Below are 12,592 nucleotides of genomic sequence, written 5' to 3' on the forward strand. Positions count from 1 at the left end.
TATCGCGGATGTAGCGTAGACCAGCCTCGTATGGCGCACCATGGGCAACGACTCTATCGGTAAATTAGTCTGCACAGTTGGCTTCATATGGATGAATGACTAACAGTCAAGTACTTGCTATTAGCATGAAAAAAATATTGGCATATTGTATATCTTGGTTCATAAGTCAAAGCCTGATGTTTTCTTGTTTTACAAATTGTCAAAGCCTGCTAATTTCTGAACATGGCCCACTATTATTTCTTCATTGTTTTTATACGTAGGTTTCTTATGGCGATGTTAAATCGCTATGGCTTACGCAAACGGTGCAATGCATTTCTACAATTTGGCCACCCTTTAGCACATTACCATTCCTTTTGGAATATTGGGAACCCTCGTCGGGAAGTAAAATAACCAGACTCTAAAATTAGCCGTTGTAAACACACGTATGGCCGGCAGTGCAGCATGCCTTGTTCTCCAGTTGCGCGCAGATTTCGTCATTCAAATCGAGAAGGCGTCCCTGTTTATGGTGACTTCCTGTTTCCCAGCATTATATTGCCGAGGCGATGAACTTGCCTGCTCTTTCTTGGAAGATGGCCATTTCTGTCTCCTTGAAATTCGGTACATTTTTTGCATTACAATAGACACTACGTTCAGCATCGATCTTTGCATTGTTGCCATATTTATTATTTGTTATTTTCTGGTTTTCTTATACAGTAATATGGTTGTGCATTATTAGTGATATATTATGTAATATTGCAGCAAAAACAAAAATATATAATTTATAATATAATATGATATGATATAATGTAATGTAATATAATATAATATAACATAATATAATATAATATAATATAATATAATATAATATAATATAATATAATATAATATAATATAATATAATATAATATAATATAATATAATATAATATAATATAATATAATATAATATAATATATGACATGGTATGATATAATATAATATAATATAATATAATATAATATAATATAATATATAGACCCTACGATTTGCTTTGAAGAGACACGAATCAAGCACTGGAGATAAATGATGACAAGCGAGCTAAATATGTACTTTGTCTTTCATACCTCAGTGAAAAATATGGCATTTCGCTTTACAACTCGAATGTTACAGACTTACTATTTGGAGCGAGGGGTTGATAACCAAATTTTAAATGTAATATCCTTAAATCAATTAAAATTATTTGTTTGTGTTAAATTTTATATTACTTCGTTAACATGTTTCAGCCTTCTATCGGTCATCTTCAGAACTGCTTGTTTGACTCCACATTACACTACACAAACACATTCCCACAGAAAACACAAACAAAAGGCGCCAGCAACAACCAGTTCTGAAGATGGCCGATAGCAGGCTGAAACATGTTAACGAGGTAATAATATAAAATTTAACACAAGAAAGACGAATAATACGTTTTCCAAAATATGTAGTTTAATTCTAAAATACCTAACTGTTGTGTTAATTTCGAAATGAATTCAATTCTCTGTAATGACAATATTATTATTCATTAAACTCTCAAACAACTCATTGGCGTCATATTGATGTGTGAATCGTTTCGACTGTCAATTGCATTGTTGTCTGTAGACTAGGCCTCATGGAATGAGGAAGCGATTACGAAGTATTTAACGAGAAGGCTATGCCTTCTTTAATTTAAATGCGGGATATGAAAATAGAAGCGAAAAGAAATGTACAACTTACTTTTGTTTCATATTCTAAACATCTCACAATCACAAACATTCTCACACCACAGTATAAAGAAGATACAGTAAGGTCAACTAGCCCATTTCGTGGGAACAAATTCTGAGTGCGCATGTCACGAAACCGGGTGTATTGTCTGGAACCTCCACCAGATGGTTCTCCATCTACGACAGGCTGGCATAATATAATATTAACTGAAAAGATTTATTACTCATCTTTTAACAATATGAAAGACATGAGGCAAAGGAATGGCAACATAATCATAATAATAATTACTTCCGTATATAAACATCATGAAAATATTTACTAATTGACGCTAATTTTAAAGTCACTGGTAGATGCTTATGTTGGTAACGTAATATTGAATCATTAGCTACATAGATCATGACATTCGTTTCGATGAAGTTACGTCAACAATGGATATAATAAAATTTTGTTGACTAGCTAATAACATTATATGGAAAGAAATGCAATGGATATGAAGAAACAGAATAAAACGGTAAGCACTTCGCTAATAGTAGTCTATGTTTTACTTCAATCATAAACACTGCAATTTTATATGTATTTTGAAAAGAAAAAGTGAATTTTCATTAGACCTACATAATAAGACACAAATATCACTACAGAACAAAGGGACAATTACAACAGTTAATATAAAGTTTCATCTGAAAGTTTAACATGTCTGAACAGCTGATCGCTAAAATCAGCTGTTAGCGCTGCCGATACTAGCGACATGGTTGGATTCATTGAGAACTACACCTCCCTAAGTTTTATTTTAGTACCAACAACATCAAAGGTGCCGACAAGAGTTGTCTCTACTGTATCTTCTTTATACTGTGCTCACACTAGCAATCATGAACATCATAAACTTTTGATGCAATTATAGGAGTACGATTAATCGCTCGTCACTTTTTGGTTATCTATGCTGACTGTAAGATTAGCAGAGAGCTGCAGAAAACGATAATTCATCTTATTTTAATTGCTATTGAATAATTTATTTCACTTACGAATGTCTGTCGAATAACATTCGGGAAAATAAGATACGATATGATATATAATTGTCTACCCAAGGAGTCTTTAATTGCTGTGAAACGCGTAAAAATAACATATATTTGAGAAGGCATGTGTAAACTACGCTACACTCATGCGTTTTTGTGCGAAATACAAAAGAAAGAAAATATGTTTGGCCTTTGTTAGTGTCTTAGTTGAGACGCAAAGACAACGTGTATTATAATGAGCTTGCAAAGGAAAGAGGAAAACCCGTAGAAACAGTTTCGGGAGAGAATTCCTTCTTTTGTTTCTTTTTCGAAGAAAAGAGAGGAATTCGACGAGACATAATCTCAGTGGTATTTGTGTCGTCTGCTGTAAAAGGGTGTATTTCATTATTCGACGCGATGTCTTGTCACTCAGAGCTGAATAAGCGAAGGAATTTCTCAAAGTGACAATAAGCAGCGCCCTCCAAACATACAACAGCAGGCTTTGTTTTGATCATCCGAAGGCTCCTTGACACGTTTCTGCTTTTGCTACCTCAGTCACGATTTGGAGACGCCAACTGCTTTGTTTCTGTGTATTCTAGTGATAGATTTATGTAATGGAGGGGGTTTGTGTGTGTCGAGAGTTATTCTAAAATCTATTTTGGGTTCTTTTAGTCTCGAGACTTAAGAGGCAAAAATAGGCACAAATTTTTTGCTGTGTCATTATAGAATTTGTAATGTTCAAGAAACTATTTCAGGATTTTCGCGGAACATTTTCACAATATCAGAAAAAGAAAAAAAAAAAAAGTTTTTTAGTATGTTATGTGCCTAGCTAATTCTGCTAAACAATATGGCTTAATTTTTATTCTTATTCTCTGTGTACTCGAGAATCTAACTGGGAATGACGGACACGAAATATATTATGCCTAATAATATTTGTAAAAAAATGTTAATAGTGCTTTATTTGAAATAGGAGATACAAAATGGCGATGAACTCGAAATCTTCTTTAGTCACGGATTTTTCTTAAATATTTCTTGTACGAGATGTGATAATGAAATGAACTGAGCAACATGTTTCCAGATTCCGAAGTTTCTTGGAAGTTAATAATGGATAATTATTTATGTACAATATTTTGTTGCCAATTTTGTTTCAACCCGTAAAAATCCCCAAACGGCCTTATCTCGCTATCACGAATTCCATCGACGCTAAATAACCTAATAGTTGATACAGCATCGTTAAACATATAACTAAAAATATAAAAAGCGACAGGAGGTTCTCAAGATCCCTGTAACTATGCGGAACGGTTTTGTTGTCGGTTGTAGGTATTGTGATATTTAGATTTTTGAGGAATTGGTTCTTCTCTACAGATTGTGAATGTGTCTGAGAGCGAAATAAATGTAATGTAGTTTATATGTTGCGTCATTCATGATCAATTTTCCTTAATTCTTTTATTGAATATATACCGTTTAACTGAACAAGTATTTACAATGAAATTGCTGTCTTTCATCTGAATTGGTTTTTTGGAGAGCTGTTCTGAAAAGGAATTTTAGTGTGTTACATTTGTTCTGATCAGATTTCTGCACATTTGAAGGACACGACAAAAATTTTTTTCAATCATTTATTATCATAATACACTGCTCTCTTAAATTAACTGAGGATATTGGGAATTAAATCAATGGCTTTCCAAAAAGACGCTATGAAATATTTCATATAAAAAATGTTATCTCGAAAAGAAAGCAAAAACGAGCAAAATTGTATTACACTTTTTTGTTTGAAATAGCTCAAAGAATAACCTCATAAATTAATGAAATTACTTACGGTTCACCCTGTGTGTGTGTACACGCACACACGTTTTGCTAATATGAAATTTTTCCTTGAATACAGAATCACTGAAAAATATAATTTAGATTTATCTTTTAATTAAAAACCCTCGGCCTGCGAGGTTCCCTGTAATCACCATCACTTTCTCTACTGCTGCTGCTAATACGTTCAGTATTGAGCATAACTGACTTACATTTCCCTTTTAAAATTCCCACCAGTATGCAATAGCCTTAATTAAAATTATATAGGTCTACTACTTCAACAACTTTCTATGACATACGAAACATGAAGTGTCAGAATTTCATGGCAGTTCTACAAATATTTAGAATTGTCAACAAATGAACTGACACTTTTCTGATTCATAAAATGAAATATGTCAGAGAAGTCTTGACAAATTGTAAAGTTTTGTCTGTCATGGTAAAAGTTTTATGAAACAGGAATCTGACAAATTGTCACGATTTTTCCTGACAGACGGAATGCTTTATGAAACAGAAATTTGACAATTTGTACTAGATTCGTCATTTGTTATTTGTTGAAATGACATATTTACAGAAGTGAAGTTTTATGAAATTTTACCCCTGATTTATAGGAAGACCAGCTTCCCATGTTCCTAAGTTGCGTCCACGCGTCACCTGACTTGTAAGACATGATATTTTATAAAATTCATTCTCAATAGAAAGTTTATTTAAAGAAGCTGAATTCTGTTACGATTATAACAATAGTAGGGTTTACAAGGCCTTCTGTATGTCAGTATGTCTTTTGTTTCCCAACCAAAGTCCTCGTAAAACGATAATAATTCAAGTCAATATCGACTTCGACAGGGAATACTAGTGAACGCGTCTGTACATTGGACTGCAAAAGAAATGCCGATACGAAATTACCTATATCGTTTTCCGAGGACTTTAGCAAACATGGCGAGGTGGAAAGCTATTTTCCTGAGATTAGTTTTTAGAAACATATAAATACGACTTTTATAACATGTTCACGTTATTATTTAATATGAATTGATTTCAAATTATTCATATATTTTTATTTTACAACATTAATGAGAATGCTACACGAAAATAGTGAAACTGCAGTTTATATGGTATTCCACAGTCTTCCTTATTATCCATGGATGCTGTCATTGTTACAATCGATATATACGGCCAGTTACGTTTCATATTGTGTTAACAAAAAAAAAAGTTTCAATTTTATTATAAATATAAATATAAAATTTTATTACAAATACAGATACAGAAGTGAAAATTTAATATAATTGAAACATTTAACTACATATTTTTTTTTGCATGGAATAAAAACTCTTTTAGAAAATTCAGGCCAGTTTTGATGTGTTTGTATAATTATTTCATACATACAGCGGAGTCCTCGTAACACGATAATATTTCAAATCGATAGCGACTTCGACTTGGCATGTCTTTTTGCAGCCCAGTGTACAATATAAATCAGTGTTGTTCTTGACCGTGTTTTTGGAACTTACTGTATGTACACGATTAGTCGACGTTGAAGAATGAAGCCGTTGTCGTTACATTTTATAATTGGAGACTTGGCTCCGAGACAATATATGAATTGCCTAGAATCAAAATGCACTTCATTAAAAATCTGATTTGTCAGGAAAGACGAAAAAATAGTGCAGTTAGACTCCAAACGGTGATTGTACTACTAAAGTTGAGGCAGATAAATTGCAATTTGATCCAAACGAGCAGCTTATCACATTCCCTGCAAAATTCTGCACTGAAGCATACCTTAATCTCATATTTCATAATTTGGAAAAAATACAATTTGGCGATTCATATACAATGACATTAAGATATATTTTATTGGCGTTATTTATTTGATTGAGAACTTATTTTGTTTCTGCAGTTGATACGTCAAGCATTTCTTTTATTTAAAATGCGAACTTGTGTACTGTGTACTAATAAAGGGAATTTACATGTTGCAGGATCTGGAGTTCCATGGGGTTATGAGGTTTTATTTCCAAGATTCGGGCCAGAAGGTTGCTACCAAATGCATTCGCGTCGCTTCCGATGCGACATCTCAGGCTGTTATCGAAACCCTCATAGAGAAATTTCGTGCAGATATGCGGATGCTTTCCTTGCCTGAATATGCCCTCTACGAGATCCATGAAAACGGAGGTAAGTTACTGTACATGCTGGTTATGTTTATTCACTACCTTCACTTGTTGTAATGAATTATTTGTACGAGGACCATTTACTATCCGGAAGATGCTCCCTGTAAGCTCCATGAGAATGGAGGTAAGAAAGAAATTTTTATTTGTTCAGATCCTAGAATTACATTGTAATAAACTATTTCTCTTTTGTCAGAACGATTTATTATTTTAAATGGGCACCTATTTGGGAAAAAATATCCCTTATCATTTCTGTAATATTCCACGCCCATCTTGTTCCTTAGCAACCCGCAACATACCATTATTGAAAAATAAATGAAGTTTGAATATCGTCGTATATATTGTATTACCACAGTCTAGTACTAGTACATAAAGTCACGAAGCTTGAGGTGATGAGGGTACTAGGAACAATAGACTGTGCCGGTACTATTTCGCATTGTCTGTGTTGAGGCGATAGTAGCGATCCTAGTGGTTAACAACTATCTATGGATGCATATTCCGTACGTATTGAGCTTCGTGACTGTGATATTACTAGTGGTTTCAGCTGTATTTATTTTCTTGCACTGGTTACAATATTCATTAAAGTTCAAGTTTGTTATTTTATGATTATGCTAAAATGATTCTCATCAAGCGATGACCTACGATTGTTTGAAATCACACATCCACTAATCACTTTAAGGTAGGCTATACATCGACTCTTAGGATAATAATCCATATTTTTTCCTTAATGTTTTTTGAACTTTTGTGACATGATTCTTGGGAATAAACAAAGCACTTTATTTAATTCAAACTTGAACATCGAATTTGGGGTCCCAAAGAAACATTTTTTTTTTATTAATAACATTTTAGACCGACCTAACTCCATTAGAAATTGACCTAGGGTGAAACTTTTTCGCCAAAATGACCGCCTACATAAGGAGAATGTTACATAGGCTACTAAAATTGTTTATTTATCATTAACCATTCAAAAAAATTTCCACATTATGTAAGCACTTTGGAAAAAAAATGTGTATATTTATTTATTTTTTGGAAAAAAAAATTATTATAATTGATTCAAAATAATAATTTTAGTTATAACATAGCCACATGTTTAAGCTTTAATTGTCCACACCTGTGGAGTAACGGTCAGCGCATCTGGCCGCGAAACCAGGTGGCCCGGGTTCGAATCCCGGTCGGGGCAAGTTACCTGGTTGAGGGTTTTTTCAGGGGTTTTCCCTCAACCCAATACGAGCAAATGCTGGGTAACTTTCGGTGCTGGATCCCGGACTCATTTCACCGTCATTATCACCTTCATCTCATTCAGACGCTAAATAACCTAGATGTTGATACAGCGTCGTAAAATAACCCAATAAAATAAAAATTAAGCTTTAATTTGGTACCTCAATGAAATCTTTTGCCCAATTATTGGAAGTCTACTTTTTGTCCGTCGGAAAGATAATAAATGTCGGAAAATGTGAAATAGGAGGAAACTGACACTGAAGATAGCGTAAGATATAGAGAGTATAGTGCGCTTATATTATAAATGCAAAAATAATTATGAAATTATTGAGATAATGGTTACAAGTTATATATTTTTGAAAATTAGAAGAAGTGAGCTCTGAAATGAGGCAAAAACTTCATTTACCAATATATTGAAGAAATCTGAAATTTCTGTAGTCGATGTACACCTCAAACATTCCACACAATTAATTACAGGGATTCGAATGAAAAATGTTTTTCTTCATTCCTTTTATGAGCTCCATGAGAAGGAAGATACGTAAGTTACGTTCCTTTATTTCAGGCCCTTGAATTATGATAATAAATATTGTCTACGCTCATAAGATTTCGTTGAGGTTATAGGGGCTCATTTTAAGGAATACCGTCCTTGACTAAATATTTATTGCGAAATTCATAACTACAAAGGCAGGGAACACGTTTTTTAGGTTTATTCATTTGCATCAATTTTTTTCATAATATATTGTTATGCTATTTAGTTTTTGTTCAGTTTTATTTTATGAGCAGACTATAATGTAGTTTCTTGGCAGGACGTGAGCCTTACAGTATTCATGAGAGCGGAAGTAATAATATGTTGTTTACATTTATCCAATCTTTGGCTTTTGTTGAGATTATTTTTAAAACAATTGGTTACTTTCTTTTTCTTAATGTGTTATTGTGAAACGCATGAACACAAGGATTAGAAACATGTTGGTTAGGCATATTTATTCCCTTCAACTTTTATAGTAGTCAGTCTATGCTCTTTGGTTTGTGTTGCAATGGTTTATTTTTAATGACGATACTTTTCTTGTCTGAATACATTCTGTATGGAATCAGTGGGAACATAATATTACAAATAAGTAACATGTTCGTTAAATTTATTCATTTCCATGAATTATTGTAATAATATGCCGGCATCCCTTTGGCTTTTGTTTATGATTTATTTTTATAAATATACCTTCTTTTTTTTGAATAAGGAAGTATAACGTGCGTGAGTTGAAGGTAAAGCATAATACAATGTTTATTCACATCTTTTAATTATTTGAATACTCTATGCTGTTTGGTTTTTGTTAGTATTATAAATTTTATGAAGATATTTTCTTCCTTGAATATATGCCGTCAGTGAGATCAAAAAGAATAAAGATAAGTACTCGAACACAATGTTCATTCAGTTCCTAGAATAGTTGTAATATATCTACGCTCTTTGGTTTTTGTTGGGATGATTAATTCTTTTTTATAGGAATGCTTTCTTTTTTCTGAATTTACCCTCTTTGCAATCTGTGAGGACGAAATGAAGTAATAAGTTGGTACACCTATGTTTATTCATACCATTCATTTGTAATAATACGTCTATACTCCTTGGCTTTTGTTGAGATGATGACTTTCTTTTATGAGTATACTCTGAATATGTCACCTATAATATTGATGGAAACGGGCGATAAGTAAATGCTATATTTATTCAGATCTTCCAGTTATTGTGATCTATTTACACCCTTTATGATGATTTATTTTTGAGAGGTTACTTTCTTTTCCTATGCCGACTGTGAAATTACGAGAATGGAGGTAAGTAGCACGTTGAGTAACTTTATTAATTTTCTTAAGTGTTGTAGTAGTCGCATATGTTATGCCTTGTTTTGGGTTGATTTACTTTTATGCGTGTATTTCTTTGTCTGCATATACCTTCTGTGAGGTCCATGAGAACCATGCTAAGTAATGCATTGATCACGTTTATTAATTTCCATCAGTTATAACAATGTGCGTACACTCTGTGGCCTTTGTTGAAATGAATTACTGTGTGTGTGTGTGCATACTCGTATATTTTTACAGTATTCTTTCATATGCTTCCACTTTCACAGGCCATAATGACCGTCAAGCATGAAATTTCACTTGTTTCTTATACGCAGTACAATACTACCTCATAGACAACAACAGAAATCGGCAGCTATTTTATTGTGTGGTTTTGTTTTGTGTCTGAATATAGGCTAGCATGTCTACAAGACGGAAACAAATAGCTTCATATGCGTTCCCTCCTCCCCGCCGGCCTTCATTATTCTCAATCATCAACATAGTAAATGTCACAATGCTCATAATATCATCATATCATCAACAATATATTATCACTACCGCATTCATTGTAAATAACCATCAATATCATCACCAGTAATAATAATAATAATAATAATAATAATAATAATAATTATTATTATTATTATTATTATTCAGTAACACGAATATAATGTGCTATAATCATTAACTTCTTTTATGCTCGACCATGCCGAAATGTAGTAATTATACACCTGGTAGCAGTCCTTTAATGCATGTCATTAAAGTACAGGTGTTCAGCCAATGACAACTCAGCTTACAGGTGTTCAGCCAATGACAAGTCAGCTTTGTACCGTTATAAAACCGCAAGTATCGATTATTCTCGGATATGCAATCGAAAGAGAATTAGCGAAAAGTCACGGAGGCTGGAAATCCAATACTGTCGCAGAAGGTTATGTTCTGTTACTATAATAATTAGCGTTAATTGTAAATAATATTTAAATAAATTCAATTTGTCATCTCGTTTTTCAATGTCGAATTCAATAATCAAGGTTATATCAAGTTCAACGGGATTACATCAAGGTCAGTGACAGTATTGTTCCTCGGAAAAAATCAATACTTTCGCGTCTGCGCACATCTCACAATTCACGACCTAGAACAAGGTCACTTCCGATCTTGTCAGATACAAATAAAATGTATACATCTGAATACTGTAATTTCAAGTTAGAAATATGGTCGAGCATAAAAAGTCATATGAAACTCGCCTATAATGGTAATTAAGAAGCTCGTATGAAAATTATGAAACTCGCTTGCGCTCGTTTCATAAACATCCATACTCGCTTCTTAATTACTATCATTATAGGCTCGTTGCATAATGTACCATTTCAATTTTAATTGCGAGTACTAGACTGTTCGTCATTCACTCATACGAAGCCAGTTGTGTAGACCAATTCACCGTCAGGTCGTTATCCAGGGTGCGCCATAGGAGGCTGGTCTACACTACACTCGCGATGAAATGAGATGGTGTTGGAGATTTGTTGTAACGGCCCCTGAGAAAATCGGCGGCACACCGGATACCGAACCCGCGTCCACAGGATTATAAGTCCAGCCCTCTAGCCAGTAGATCACAGTGGCGGCATAATCATGAACTTAATTTGCTTCAGAAACGTGCATCTTTATATTAATAACAGTTATCATCGTCAGTAATATCGTTCATATAACTACCATCATGATTATTATTAACACAATTGAATGGTTTGTTTCCAAAACTTACTATTTTCTTTTAGCACATTTTACAAGAATGAGAAAAAATTGTAATTCCAATTTATACCAACCCACGTTTATATACATATTTAAACTTGCAAACATATTACACAATTATACACTTTAAATATTAAAATTGTTGTACTTTTCTGAACAATTAAAATTAAAATTTAAGACAGCAGATTTCTGGCCAAAAAAAAAAAAAAAAAAAAAAAAAAAAAAAGGTTTTGATAAGAAAAGTCTAGCATACAATATTTTGAATAAAGATAATGTAGGTCTACTGTGTTTTCAACGAAGCAAATTTATATTTTACGTTCAATAAAAGTATATTTATCTTGAATAGAATAATGAATTATTGTTTTTATAAAATAGAAACTCAGGAGATACCTATCCACTTAGGGTGACCATACGTCCCGATTAATCGAGGTTGTCCCGTTTTTGAGCCTTGAAGAACTTGTACCGACTTTTTTTTTTCTTAAATAAATAGAGTTTTGTTCCGATTTTTGGCGTAAGTTTGTAAGTTACAAACTTTTTACAAATGTGCCGATTATTTTACCTTAATACTTGCATACTGTAGACAGGGAAGATATTTCTCTGTGCTGTAGATTGTATCTATTAATGTTGGCAATCTTCAGTTTGGGACTACGTAGACCTACCTATTTCGTTCATCGATAGAACAATAGTATTCGAGATTTTTTTTACCGTTTTTTGTTCAGTTGCCAAGTTCAGCTAGGGCTGTAATCTATTTAACGCGTATTTATAGTGAATATTAGAACTGTGTTTCACTCCTTATAACAATGCAAAGAGGCAAGTAAATTACAGAAGAGCTTGAAAAGAAATATTATTGTTTTAGAGCTACGGCAAATAACTATTCAGCTGAATAAAACTGCAATGATTTTTATTCATATTTGCTTGCAAAACCTGAGTTGCTGAATACAATAGCAACTTCTGATTGAAGTAAAGAAAGTACATGAACCCCTTTAGAAGGCTAATTTCTGACGACCTAAATATTAATAAATTTGAAAGTGCATTTAATTTCTTCTTATTGCTATAATACTATTTTGTAATTTGTATAATTTGAAATGATTAACATTTGTGTCTTCTTTTATTGTCATTTACGTTTCTACTGGATTTTAGAAAACATGGCGTCTCACTTTTTCCCTAAAGAAAGTGATTAAAG

The 12,592-nt window shown here is 33.0% G+C and overlaps 1 protein-coding gene across 6 annotated transcripts in view; it reads left to right on the plus strand.

Annotated features, from left to right (window-relative positions):
- Nucleotides 1–12,592, plus strand: part of cno (adherens junction formation factor afadin) — a 552,013-nt gene that overhangs the window by 237,546 nt on the left and 301,875 nt on the right. For all 6 annotated transcript variants that reach the window (XR_011333387.1, XM_069832773.1, XM_069832778.1 and 3 more), the window contains exon 3: nt 6,448–6,640. Coding sequence is in view for 5 of the 6 variants with exons in the window: in XM_069832773.1 (XP_069688874.1) it covers nt 6,448–6,640 (193 nt within the window). In the remaining variant the exon portion in view is untranslated. The remainder of the gene's footprint in view (nt 1–6,447; nt 6,641–12,592) is intronic.

This window comes from Periplaneta americana, chromosome 8, assembly GCF_040183065.1.
Source record: "Periplaneta americana isolate PAMFEO1 chromosome 8, P.americana_PAMFEO1_priV1, whole genome shotgun sequence".
Lineage (NCBI taxonomy): Eukaryota > Metazoa > Arthropoda > Insecta > Blattodea > Blattidae > Periplaneta > Periplaneta americana.